Genomic DNA, 14,701 nt, shown 5'->3' with positions numbered 1-14,701 from the left:
TCGCAGTCAAGCGCATCCTAGTGGACTCAGGTAGCTCGGCGGATATACTGTTCAAGGAAACTTTCGACAAGCTACAGCTATAGCAGAGCGATCTAAAACCGGTAGACACTCCTTTGGTAGGCTTTAGCGGCAAGGAGGTTAGACCTCTCGGACGAGTCACGGCACCCATAGAGGCCAGCACGTGGCCAAATATCGCGAGGTTTGAGCATACGTTTCTAGTGGTCGCGACTCCCTCTCCCTATAACGCCAGAGTAGGTCGATCCATTACGCACGTCCTACGTGCAATAGTATCCACCTACTATCTGGCGATGAAGTTCCCAACGGACTATGGAGTAGGAGTTGTGTGAGGTGACCAGCTCAAATCTCGCAAATGTTATGTAGCTGCTCTCAAGGAGAAAGCAAAGCTAGCGGATGATGTCGAGATCGAGCGACCAGGAGAATATGCCGACGAGCGAGCTGCCCCAACAGAGGAGACGGTTCATGTCCCGGTCTCACCCGACGACCCAGCCAAGACTTTCTAGATCGGTGCCTCGATCAACGAACCACTCCGCTCCCAACTAGTAAGTTTTTTACTTAAAAACCTGGACATTTTTGCTTGGCCCGCGGCAGAAACGCCTGAAATAGACTCTAAAATTCTAACTCACAAATTGAATACCGACCCCTTAGTCAAGCCAGAAAGACAGAAGAAGCACAACCTCACCCCGGAACGTTGGAGGGTATTCGATGAAGAGGTCAAGAAGCTCCTAGCGGCAGACTTCATCAGGGAAGTCCATTACCCGAGCTGGGTGGTTAACCCAGTTCTGGTAAAAAAGGCCAATGGAAAATGGCGCATGTGCGTCGATTACACCGACCTGAATAGAGCCTACCCGAAAGATTGCTTCCCGCTGCCCAAGATCGACCGCCTAGTGGGCACGACCTGAGGAAATGAGTTGCTGAGCTTCCTGGACGCCTATTCCGGTTACAACCAGATTAGGATGGACCTTGTCGATGAAGAGAAAACTGCTTTTATAACTGAGCTCGGGTTGTATTGTTACAAGGTCATGCCCTTCGAAATAAAAAATGCCGGGGCAACCTCTCAACGCCTTGTAAATAAAATTTTTGAACCGTTAATCGGCAACAAAAGAGAATGTTATGTCAATGACATGGTCGTGAAGACCCAGTTTTCAAATTTCCTGTTGAATGATTTACAAAGTGTTTTTCAAATTTTGCAAAAATACAATATGAAATTAAATCCCAACAAGTGTGTCTTCAGAGTCACGTTGAGTAAATTCCTAGGCCATATAGTCAACCGACGTGGTATCGAAGCCAACCCAGAAAAAATAAAGGTCATCCTAGATATGAGACCACCCTGCAAAATAAAAGAGGTTCAGAGGCTGACTGGCCGGATAGCCGCCCTGAGCCGCTTTATGTCCATGTCAGCAGATTGCTGCCTACCCTTTTTTAAGGCCATAAAAAAGAGTAATGACTTCGAATGCACTGCAGAATGTCAGCTCGCCTTCGACGAGCTGAAAAGATACCTAGGTACCGCCCCAGTTTTGACTCGACCCGAGGAAGGGGATGTATTAAAGTTGTACATCTCCATGAGTGACGAGGTAGTCAGCTCGGTACTAATCAAAGAAGTAGATTGGGTCCAACGACCCATCTACTATGTTAGTAAAGTTTTGCGGGACACAGAAACCAAGTACCCGAAGATCGAGAAATTAGCGTATGCGCTAATCATATCTACTTGCAAGCTTCGCCCATACTTTCAGGCCCACACTTTCGTCGTCCTTACCAACAAACCTCTGAGGCAGATTCTGCACAAACCCGAGGTATCTGGCAGACTAACCAAGTGGTCTATCGAATTAAGCGAGTATGATATCCGGTATGATCCTCGGATGACAATCAAAGCCCAAGCCTTGGCCGATTTTGTGGCGGAATGCACATTCAGTACCGCAACTCCCAAGCTGACCGAGCTTGAACACACAACGGAAGCTTCAACCAGTGCGGCGCCGGTCCCGGTCAGAGCAGGTTCGACCAAGGACGAGGAGCCCTGGATTCTCCACATTGACGGCTCATCCAACCTGCAGGGAAGCGGTGCAGGACTGATTTTGTACAGCCCAAGCGAGGTGAAGCTGTAATACGCACTCCGGTTCGGATTCGCGACATCAAACAACAAAACATAGTATGAAACACTGGTCACCGGGTTAACCCTTGCAAGGGAAATGAAGGCAAAGCACCTCATTATATGCAGTGACATAGCTCGTGGTCAACTAAGTCACCGGTGAGTATGAAGCCCGTGACCCCACTATGGCTGCTTACTTGGACAAAGTTAGAGAAATCCTGTGCGGCTTCGTTTCCTATTTCATCAAATAGATTCTGAGGTCCAAGAATGCAGATGCTGACGCCTTGTCCTGGTTAGCTAGCACAAGCAGTAACACCATGCGGACCATCTATATAGAGGACTTACCTCAGCCTAGCATTCTCGGAGGGGGGGGCAGGAGAGGTCGCTCCCATAGCACAAGTGGAATCGAGCTAGATCGACCCACTCGTAAGTCACCTGCTTCATGAGACCCTACTTGCGGAACGCAATGTGGCCCAAAGGGTAGAGCGTCAGTCAGCTAAGTACGTCCTTATAGATGGACAGTTGTACAGAAGGTCCTTTACACTCCCCTACCTGCGTTGCTTGCGACCCTTAGAGGCCGAGTACGTACTCTGCGACACCCATGAAGGCTTGTGCGTGAACACTTGGGGGGTGGGGCTCTCACATAGAAGGCGTTGCGACAAGGCTATTACTAGCCCACGATGAAGACAGATGCACTCGAGCTTGTCAAAAAGTGCAACAGGTGTCAGAGGCACGCCAACATCCACCATCGACCTGCTACTGATCTGAAATACCTCACTAACCCATGGCCCTTCGAACAGTGGGGAATCGACATCCTTGGCCCATTCCCTCTAGCGACAGGACAGAGGAGGTTTCTGGTCGTAGTAGTAGGCTACTTTACGAAGTGGGTGGAAGTTGAACCTTTGGTAACGATCACAGCCTGCAACATACAAAACTTCTTTTGGAAAAACATAGTATGTCGCTACGGGCTACCTCAGGTACTCATCTCTGATAATGAAGAGCAGTTCGAGGATATCAAGCTTCAAAATTGGTGTGCTGAAATGGGAATTCAACAAAATTTCACCTCGATGGCACACCCCAGGCAAATGGGCAAGTAGAAGTCACTAACAGAGCAATACTTCGCGGACTGAAAGCTCGCTTAGCTTGAGCCAAGGGGTTGTGGGTAGACGAACTACCCAGTGTCATCTAGGCCTACCGAACTACCATTAAGACCGCCACTGGTGAAACCCCTTTCAACCTCGCTTACGGTACAGAAGCGATGATCCCAGCAGAAATCGAGGTGCCCACAATACGCTTGGAGGCCTATGACAAAGAGGCAAATGATGACGAGCTCCGTACCAACCTAAACCTGGTAGAAGAGGTATGAGGCCTGGCTTACATCCGGACTGCAGCTTACCAACAGAGAGTAGCTCGGTACTATAACGCCCGGGTCAGAAAATGGCACTTCCGCGTCGGTGACCCAGTTCTTCGGAAGGTTATGGTACTTGAGCCCAGTGTTGGTAAGCTAGGACCAAATTGGGAAGGTCTGTACCGAATAAGATAGGTGTTCAGGGAAGGCAGATACGAGCTCGAGAGTTTGGAAGGGAAGCAGGTACCTCAAGCGTGTAATATTGACAACTTGAGAAAGTACTACTTGTGACCACCGAACTGATCAAAAAGGGTCACTGAACTGGAGAGAGGATTGTGAATCCCTCCCAGAAACCTAAGGGCCATAGTGTTGAGTTGACAGAAGACCTCAACATTGCGATAAGTCCTAGTCGCCTCTTCGGCATAGGCATATAAGTCCTAATCACCTCTTCGGCATAGGGGGACAAGTCCTAGTCGCCTCTTTGGCATAGACATATAAGTCCTAGTCGCCTCTTCGGCATAAGCATACAAGTCCTAGTCGCCTCTTCGGCATAGGCATATAAGTCATAGTCGCCTCTTCGGCATAGGTAGACCAGACCTCACGCCCGAGGCATAGACAATTCGAATACAAACCCTACGACGTCTAGCCCACTTTGGCGTATAACAACAGGTTAATCCCATTTGAAGTCAGGCCCGATGGTTCGGCACTAAGGGATAACCAACACCTAAGCGAGTAGCCCGTGGGCAGACAGGTCGAGTATATACCCTACAGTGTCTGCCCACCTCGGCGTACAACGAAATGAAGTTATCCCTACTTGGAATCCAGCTCGTTAGCTCGACAATATGGGGTAACCTACACTTGGAAAAAATTCACTCCTATTTGGTTTAGTTCGCCAGTTCGGGAGCTATCCACACTTAGAAGAAAAAAGGAATTCCAGTACAAGGATTGCAAAAACATTTGTATTTCATTGTATGGAGTTTTGGATACAAAAAAAAATTACAATAGACCGAGCTCGGTGTATTACAGAAGGGGTCCAAGAAAAGAGGTATCTAGTCACTCTGAGGCTCCTCATCCTTACTAGGGGCTTCGGCAGGAGGATCCGTCTCCATGCGGTTCTCGCCAGCACCGGTCTCTTCATCTTCATCAAGCAAGTCGTTGTCGCTTTCTGCTTCAAAGTCCGGATATTGGGCAGCTTCGACGGCCATATCCTCTGTGATCCTCGAAGTGGTTATAACACTAAGGTCGAGCTGGGGAAACTCACGACAGGTCAGCCACCTGCTAAGTTAGAACCCTTTGCGGTAGCTCACCGTCCCTACCTCGACCATCTCTTTCTGGTACAACGCTAAGGACTTGTACTCCTCAACAGCCTTAGACTTGGCTTCCTCCATTGCCTGAAGAAGTATCTCGGTTCGCTCCTTCACATGAGCCTCGAGGTTGTCCACCACCCTCTTCAAAGCCGCCTCTCGCTCCTTGAGCTCCCTCTTCAAGGCCGCCTCACACTCCTCGCGATCTTTCTTCTCTGATATCAGCAATGTGAGCAGCTCCTTCTTAGCTCGCGCGCCATTCTTCAGCTGGTTATTTTCATTGAGGGCTAAGTTCAGCTCAGTGTGAGCTTTCTGGGAAGACTCCCGGCTTCGAGGGCTCGCTTCAAGTTCACCTCGGACAGATAAGCCAAGGCATGGATGGTGGAATTCACCTGCCAAGAGAAGAAAACAAGCATCAGTATATAAAAAGCCAAGTACAAGTTAGATTGAAGAAGACAAATTGAGAACTTACCACCATGCAGTGAGTAGCCGATCAATCTCCGAGCTGAGCAACCGGCAGTTCAGCCCAGCTAGCAACCTCCTCAACAAATACCACGCCCTTGCTCTTGAGGAGGCTGAATTTCAGAGTCAAAATACTTCGAGCTGCGTCGTCACTGCCCGAAGAAGTGGCATCTGTTGGGGCAGGCTCCGAAGACGTAGCCTCCTCGGGCATGCGGGGCAGGGAGAGCTTGTTCGAGTCCTCCTCGACTAGATCTATTATTGGATGTTGATCGGCAGTTGATGGCTGCTCAGACTCTGGAACAGCAGCTGGTGGGGACTCAACGCGAGCCCTTTTTTAGGCACTCTTCTTTTTCCCCTTCTTCATACTCCCAAAGAGTTCGTTGGCGGGGATGTCCATGATAGTTGCAACAAAAAACGAGCTGTCAGAAACAACACCGAAGTAAAGAAGAGAGAAAATACAGCAAACAGCAACCTACCAGGACTCAGACCGACCTGCACGAGCTTCTCCTCGGTCACGAAGTCTTCGAACTTTAGGCTGAGCTCCGCCCAGGATCGGAGCACCTCCCTTGTCTTCAGGTCCAATCTAACACTGGGGTCCTGGATGGATGCCCTCCAATGAGTCGGGAAGGCCACCCCTCAGTGTTGCGGATCACGAAATAGCGCCTCTTCTAGGCTAGAACCTTGTTCGGGAGCTCGTGCAAGAGTTTGAAGCCAGGACGAGGTGACAGATAGTAAGTTCGCCTATGCTTGGGCAGAACACAAGAAGAATTCTTCTTGATGGAAAGAATAGAAGAAAAAATGTCGAGGTCAAGAGGAAGGTTGTAGTCGTGAAAAAGTGAAATGGTCCCTACGACGTTGCGGATGTAGTTCGGGTGAAGTTGATCGATGGTGATGTTAAACAACTTTATGACCTTGACTATGAGAGGGCGAAGTGAAAGGCGAAGACCAGCAGCGAGCTACTCCTCGAATATCATGATCTCGTCATGATCATGATCCCAAGAGAAGTTACCTAAGGGGATGCTATAGACGAGGTCGGTAGGAAGTTTGTATCGAGCTACTTGGGCTAAGAGCCTGTCCGCAATCATTGTCGACGGGCCAAAGTTATCTAGCAGCCAACCTCGATGTGAGGTGGAGGCCAAGTTACCTAAGGCTTCTCGCTCCCGTCGAGGTGAGTCCACCTCGGGAGGACCGCGGCCCACATCCTAGCCCAAAGTAACCTCCTCGGTAGAACGAGGATCTATGGCCTGAGTCAATGTACCCACCTCGGCTCCAGCGGATTCACCGCTCCCGTCTAAGAGACTGTCAAAACTGAAACTAGAAATGATAGATACGGAATCGAAAAAGAGAGAGCAAAGGGGGACTCACCAAAAGGAGGACCAAAGAAAGAAAGGCGACCTCGGAAAGACACTGAACTGAAGGACTCGAGTGTGACCTAAGATTGCGGGTTAGCAGACTTGTTGCGAAGAAAATGAGCCCCTTGGCCCCTATTTATAGCCAGTGTATCCAGGGATCAATGGTCGAGATCAACACGATCCCAATGGCTCCTAGGAAAACTGGTTGCACGAACCCTGAGGTTGAAATCGGTTTACCGCGTGTTTTGACGTCTGCGGAGTTTATAAACGGCGTAACGTTTGCGCGTGACTCGTACTCGACCTAGGTTATTACTTGGTTGAGTCGCGCGGTCGAACAGGTCCAACCGGCGATTCTCCCTCCAAGTCGCCTAGACTCCATGCCAAATCCACATGGACTCGTCATGAACTGCCTACACCGGGTTGAGACCCCTAGCACAAGGAGTGGGGGGCAATTGATGAAGGGCGATTTGGCACGACCTAGCAAGAAGGGAACACGTGGACGCAATCAAATCAAGGGATGACAACTCAGCTCGGCAAGTCTAGCTCGCAACATTCGGAGCTCGGGTATTCAGCCACCTCGGCCCGAATCCCACCTCGGCGTAGAGACACATCGGCATCCGATCCAGTTCGAGACTACAGAATCGAAGTACCAGATCGGAGCTAATGACCCGAATCACTACATAACCGACTCCAGAAGCCTCTCCAACGGACCCCGAGTTTCTCGGGGTCACGATGAACCAACAGATTCTGACTCTCTCGAGATCACGATGAGAACTTGTCCCGGCTCCGCCGGAGTCAGAAGTGAAACGATAAGCATTATTTGCACACCGGTACAAACCTTATCTCCACACCCCGAAGATCTCAGAGCTCTTTCGTGAAGCTCACGACTACTTCACTATATAAAGGCATGAAACCCCAAGGCAAAGGTACGCGTGATTACTCTACTCTCTATCTCTCAAGCTCTCAAATTCTCAAGCTTTTAGCTCGCAAAGCAGAGTTACTGACTTAAGCATCGGAGTGACCTCGTCGGGTTAGCTACCTAGGTTCTCTGATCCACTGTCTTGTAGATAAATCCAACTCGCTGCTTGATTGGAAGCCAAATCACCCTCCAGCTAGGAGTAGTCAGATCGCGCAACAACAATTATTATAGTAATTTAATAAATATATCTATTTATTTTAATAATTATTGATTATTACAGTAATTTAATAAATATATAATTAGTGAGTATAATTAGAAATTACTGTTATTATAAATATTGTTAATAAATAGATATTTACTTTAATTAAAATTATAAATATTGTTATTAATAAATTTAATAATTATTTTTATATTAAAAATAATTTAAAATGTTATTAAAAGTAATGTTATTGATTATTTAATAAAAGATTATAATTACTAACTATTATTGATAAATACTGTTAATTTAATTTAATCTTGGTAATTATTTATTTAATGAATATTGTTAATAAATCCAATTCATAAATTTAATATTTACTGTCATATTAAAAATAACTAAATAATATTATTAAAACTATCATTAATGATTATTTAATTAAATAGTATAATTACTTACTATTATTGAGAAATGTTGTTAATAACATTCTGGTAATCGACAGTTCGACCGTCCGAATGACCTATTCTGACAACAAAAATTACAGAACCGTTCTGGCCACTGGTTTTTGGGTCGATAGTTCGATCATCCAGTTCGAATGGATAGTCCGTTCTGACAACAGAAATTATAGGCAAAAAATTGAGTTTGTGAGGTCCATTAAGTAGTATCATACGTGTTATGTCATTCGACCGTGTCACTCATACGACCCAAAAATGAAACTATTTTAGCCACCAGTTTTTGGGTCGACAGTTCGACCGTTCGGTTCAAATGGATGGCCCATTCTGACAACAAAAAATTACGAGCAAAAAATTCTGGAAGCGCTCTGGCCACCAAATTTCGGGTCGACGGTTTGATCGTTCGGTTCGAACGGACGACCCATTCTGACAACAAAAATTACAAGCAAAAAATTGAGCGTGTGAGGTCCATTAAGCAGTATTATACATGTTATGCCATTCGAGCGTGTAACTCATATGACCCGAAAATGGAACCATTTAGGCCACCAATTTTTGGATTGATGGTTTGACCATCCAGTTCGAATGGATGGCCCGTTCTGACAACAAAAAATAATAAAAAAAATAAAAAAAAATGCCAAAAACCATTGAGAGGGTCAATGGGTTAACGGGTCGACCACTCGAGTCAATGGGTCGTTGATCGATTCAATGGTTTTTGGCCAAGGACCAGGATTGGGGTAAAATAGAACTGATTGCTTGGACGGTTCCCAATTAAAAAAAAAAAAACGAACGATCCATTCTGACAAAAAACATTACAGGCAAAAAATTGAGTGTGTGAGATCCATTAAGCAGTACCATACGTGTTATGTCATTCGAGCATGTGACTCATACTACCTGAAAATGGACCGTTCTAGCCACCGGTTTTTAGGTCGACGGTTCAACTATTCGATTTGAATGGATGGCCCGTTTTGACAACAAAAATTAAAAAAAAAAATGACCAAAAACCATTGAACAGGTCAATGGTTCGACCGCCTGGGTCAATGGATCATTGACCGATTCAACGCTTTTTGGCCAAGGACCGAGATTAGGATAAAATAGAACTGGTTGCCAGGATGGTTCCCAATTAAAAAAATAAAAAAAATGCCAAAAACCATTGAATGGATCAATAAGTTGACGGTTCGACCGCTCGGGTCACTAGGTTGTTGACCGATTTAACAGTTTTTGGCCTATGACTGGGTCAACAGATCAACGAGTTGACGGTTCCATTCCATACCCTACCAAGTAGGGCCACTCCGCTAGTTTCTTACTCTTATTCTAAAACTCATCATCACATCACATTTTATTTCTTTTTCTAAAATATTAATGCATAAACTTAGAGTAGGAAGTTGGTCGTATCTCTCTCACTACGAATCACTCTCTCATTTCTTCATTTCAATGAGGCCTTGTCATAGCTTAATGGTACGTTTGGTTTCTATGATTGAGATGGGAAAATGTAAATATTCCCATTAAATTTTCTTTTTTGGGTGTTTATTTACCGAGATGGTAGGGAAACCGTGTAATGCCAGTTCACAAGATCAAGGATGTGGGTTCGTGCTGAAATGGTGTGACCCCGATGAGAAAGAAAAAGTCATGGAAATCTGAAGCTCCACAATTGACTCTCACTACCTCCCTACGTTTACAACGGTCAATGTTCATCGGTCTCCTCATGCCGCCGGCTGTGGAGAAGGAAAACGCTAGGGTTCTCTCTATTCGCTACAAAGAATAGCTCTTTCTAAGTTACCTTGTATCTGCTTCTACTGCTAAAATCATGGCAGTAGAGGCATCAAGATGTGGTGGGTCAGCCAATTCCTACATCGGCAACCTGAATAGCTTGACATCAAAGAGTGAAATCCGTTGTGAAGGTGTTCTCTCCAATATTAACACTGAATAATCCAACATCGGATTGAGAAATGGTACCTTTCTGATTTATGGGGTTTTTGCTTGTCTCTTTATCTATAGCCACCATCGTGCGGTTTTGTGTTCTGGGGTTTTAATTTTATTGGTTTTAGGGTCTTTGTAACCCAACAAAATCTTGGAAAAATGTTTCAAAAGACAAGGGAACGGAAGGAAATGAAGATTATGTAGCACTGTTAGGGAAGATTGCCTATGAGATCTCTTCTTCATTTCCAGTGTGTCTAGGAATCATCTTGCAAAATTTTTTCAGTAATCAAACACAAGAAAATAATGAGAAAATAAATTTTCCCTTCCCATTCCCTTCTCAGCAACCAAACGGATTGTAAGGCCCCTTCTTCCTCTTCTCCTCTAGCAACATTGTGAAGGCACTCTAGAAACCATCCCATGTCGTGGCAACATCCTCAAATGTGAGGTGGTGTGTAGGGGTGGCCACGAGCCAAGCTTCTCACGAGTTATTCGAGCTTGACTCGTTAAAAGCTCGGCTTGGCTCGGTTTAAACCGAGTTCGATCCTGATACATAGACCCATTTGCTAATCGAGCCGAGCTTCTTGAGCTCGGCTCGTGAGGCTTGCGAGCCTAGTATAATAAATAAATAAATAACTAAATTTTTATTATATACACATACATACATACATATATAATAAATAATTTTTATTATAATAATATTTTTATATAATGCTTTTATTTTTTATGTTTAATAGTAAATAATTTTTATAAACCTTAATTTTTGTATGTAAAATAAAAACACTTTTTATATGTATATTTTTTATTTTATATGTATAATAATAAATAATTTTTATAATTCTTATTTTGTTGTATGTAAAATAAAAAATATATTTATATGTATAATTTTTATTTTTTAGAAAAAAGTTGGCTTGTAGTCGAGCTTGAGCTCAAGTTTCTAGCTCAAATCGAGCTCGAGCCTAAGACTATTTCAACAAGGTAAGCTCAAATAGCCAAGTATTCGTTTCGGCTCGGCTCGAATGCAACCCTTGTGGTGTGGTAGAAAAAGGGCCCAACAACTAACAATTAAATTAAACTTTAACCTTAGCACAACTGTCCATGGTTTTTGAACCTTTTTGATCCTTGGACTGTTTGGCCCAAAAACTATCTAGGCAACCAGTTCCGTTTCACCCTTCAACTATTTCTTTGCTAAAAAAAACCGTTGACTTGATCAGCAATCCAATGACCCAAGTAGTTAAACCGTCAATCCATTCAACCTGGATAACAGTTTTTTGCCTTTTTTAACTTTTTTTTAAAGAAAATCAATAAACCATCCACTCAAACTGGACGGTCCGACCCAAAAACCGGTGGCCAAAGTCCAAAGCGGTTCCTATTCTGGATTAATTTTTAAAACATTACTGTTATCAACTTATCATCATCAAGGATTGCCATGGAAGTTGCTCTCTTAGACATCGGTTGCAAGCTGCCACTGATTCTGGTGGAACCCAATGGCCATGCATGGAAGGGTATTTTAGTTATTTAAATACAAGATATTAGATACCTATTTAGCAAACAATTAGATGCCTACCTGTCAACACCAACTAGTTGTTACATATTTTGGAATATTGCAAAGCACAGGGTGTTCTATTTTGTCATTCTAGGTTTTGAGACCCTGCTCCAAATATTTTCTTCACCCATTTTATATATAATATACTAGTTAGATGGTTTCCCCTTGGAGGTGAACAAATAGCAGCACGCACCCTTAATTTACCCGATTTCCCAGCTTGAATTGATAATATAGTATATGAGATGGGAGTTTAATTGTTCTTGCTGGTTCATGTTGAGTTGCGATTGAACAAAAAGGTCGGTGGTTATACTGATAGATTCAATTTGGTCCCAAATTTGTTTTGGCATGAATCCCCCCGGCCGAGACCAATACGACAGTTAGATGGCGTCTTCACATGCTCATCATGTCTAGTCCCGTCAGCTGTGACTCAGAATCCTCGAGAGCCAGGACGCACGAAAAAGCTGTTCGGACAATTCTATTTCCAGCCCTTGTTGCTTTCTGAGTCCATCAGTTTTTCATTACTAGTAGTAAGTTCTGTTTGACTCCAACAAAAAACAAAACATACGTCACTCGCTTTAATCAAAATGTGAAAATAAAAGCAACTGGGTAGGTACTAGCAAGATGAACAAACCTAAGGCAACCCGGGGTTTAATAATTGCATGGAGGCCAGGTCAATTGACATCTTGGAGTTGTGACAGAATTCTTTTTCACATACACTTGCAAATATACTATAAAGCAACGAACAGTGAGGGAATCAAACAGTTTCTTAACAGTGGAAGCTCACACCACTGTACTGTACCCCCTGAATTGCATTAGTCCGGATTTGATATGTCGTTTCTCGTTAATCCCGTTTTCTTAATTAAGCTTTGCCATGTCCATTTGCTCTATTTAAATGGTCTTGGATCAAATCACTATTTGCTAAATTGATGCTTTCAACGGGTCTAATTAAACATCTATCCCACCCCACCCCTTAATATTTTCGAAAGCAACACACAACTTTTGTCTCCTTCTGAGTTCTGTCCTGTGATATAATTAATATTCATATACCCCCTGGACATCGGTGACTTTAATATACATTGATGCTCTTTAGGACTTGGGCCGTAGAGCTCTCTTTGCTGCAATGGGTAACTGCTCTCTCAAAGGAGTGGTGACTGGAAAAGGTAACGATGTTATCCGAATAATGACGGATTCCGGCGGGATAATGGAGATGGAAGGGCCCGTACTAGTTCGAACTGTAATTAGCGATTATCCCGGGTATGGTATTTTCCGTCAGGGTCACATATCATCGCCGTTGCTCCATCTTGATCTGCTTGTTAATGGCCATTTATACTATCTTCTTCCCCTGAGGGAGACGAGGGCTCCAAGCAGTAAGATCACTAAGGAATTAGACTCCGGGTTGACCAACAGAGTTTCTTCATTAAGGTTATCGTCGGGTACGGTTTCTGATCTAGTGATGAACTCGACAACAACGGAGCCAGCTCTTGAAGTTTTGCCTTCCCCCGGCAAGGGCGTATGGAAAGTGAAATTGGTAATTGATACCAAACAGTTAGAGGAAATATTGTCTGAACAGGTGAACACAGAGGCCTTGATTGAGAAGATGAGGACGGTTGCAAGCTCCGCCAACGCCACACCAAAGCGAACCAAGAGCTCTTGGAGGAGACCCACCTTCTCCGGTGTTTGTAGGATGCCTCCTGAGGACCTCAAATAGAATCCAGAATGTATACCTCCACTCCAGTACTACTCCAGACCAATTGTTGCTTGTTGGATTATGGACATCCCATCGAGTTCATATTTAGTTTTCTGGTATTTCCTAAACCAATTTTCTCTGTTTCCTGGACAGTCCATAGATAGAATACAAAAAACTCTTCGTTTTCTAGATCATTGTATTCTTGCTACGTGTTGGAAACGATGAGCAGTTCGTTTTCTTTCTTTTTCTCTTTTTTTTTTGTGTATGTAGATTTGTAGTCTCTTTAACTCGTTTTACCGAAATAGTACTCTGCACTTTTACCAGTAACCAGTTTGGGTAATCAACTACTATCAATAACAGATGCTAGGACCCCTTTAATCGAGCAACTGTAGACTCGACCCACCAATCTGTCCAGGTTTTCTTAGCCCAGTTCCATACCTATTTATGAGAGGTGGGCCTCTAGTACCCGGGGACCAGTACTACCCACATGCACCCCTAGTAAATCATGTTGATAGATAGGCTGTTCAAAAGTACAAACCGCTTCAGATTATCAGAATTTGTTTCTAGCGCAAATTGAAGGAAGTTTATCACCTTGCACATGTACAGTATGGATTAACCCTTAAAAAAAGCTACAATTTGAAGGAAACATCAAACATGTGAGAAACAAGAGATAACCTATTTTACTGTGAAGTTCATTTTTCCGGATAATTAGGGCTTGTTTGGCGTGTTTTTCTACGTCTTTCAGCTGCTTACAAGCTGGGAAGATCAAAAATTGGTCTATTCCCATTTGGCATGCGAAGATCTTGTCGCCAAAAGACGGGGCATCGAAAAGATGTGAAACGCTCATTTTGGACTGATTTCGGGAAGCTCCAAATGAAGCTTCTCGCATCTTCCGTATTTTAATCTCGTCCGAAAAGACCCAAAATGATGCACAGAAAATGCAAGTCTCTCAAACAGTCTTCGAACTGTCCGGATCTTATATCAAAAGCTCAATGTATTTATTTACTATCAAAACTATAAGAAGATTTTCTTAAAAAAACTTACCAAACAGGCCTTAGTAGATGGAAGAACACAAACGTCTGACCAGAAACCATCAGAGTCAACCCATAAAGAATTTTTTTTTGGTATTGATTATTCGCCTTTCGCCCCATAAGGCCGTAATTTAATTTTTATGGCATAATAAGGCAAACTTTATATAGCAACATTACACTACCAAAGGTGGATTTAGCTGCGTCTGGGGCTTACCCAGTTACGTGCCAACCGAGCCACCACTCGGTGCCTAGAAAGAGTGATCGGTCATTAATTCGAAAGCCGAAAGGTGCCCAGAAAAACGTTAGAATGGCCGCTACGGGCTGTCAATGATCAGAGAGAGTATTAGAGTGTGGAATGGAGTGCTTTCTTGTCATTGATAGCCTCC

General features: G+C 44.0%; 1 protein-coding gene across 1 annotated transcript; it reads left to right on the top strand.

Annotated features, from left to right (window-relative positions):
- The first annotated feature begins 12,717 nt into the window (after window positions 1-12,717).
- Window positions 12,718-13,305, top strand: LOC148804480 (uncharacterized). The gene has a single exon (XM_088901484.1). The coding sequence runs from the start codon at window positions 12,718-12,720 to the stop codon at window positions 13,303-13,305; it is 588 nt and encodes a 195-aa protein (XP_088757610.1).
- The last annotated feature ends 1,396 nt before the right edge of the window (window positions 13,306-14,701 follow it).

Source organism: Nelumbo nucifera, chromosome 1, assembly GCF_055504915.1.
Source record: "Nelumbo nucifera cultivar China Antique chromosome 1, China Antique-T2T, whole genome shotgun sequence".
NCBI lineage: Eukaryota > Viridiplantae > Streptophyta > Magnoliopsida > Proteales > Nelumbonaceae > Nelumbo > Nelumbo nucifera.
Note: the sequence above shows the minus strand (reverse complement) of the source record. Positions and strands in the feature narration are given on the sequence as shown.

Coding starts and splice junctions, on each gene's coding strand:
- LOC148804480 (XM_088901484.1), top strand. CDS start 12,718: ATGGGTAACTGCTCTCTCAAAGGAGTGGTGACTGGAAAAGGTAACGAT.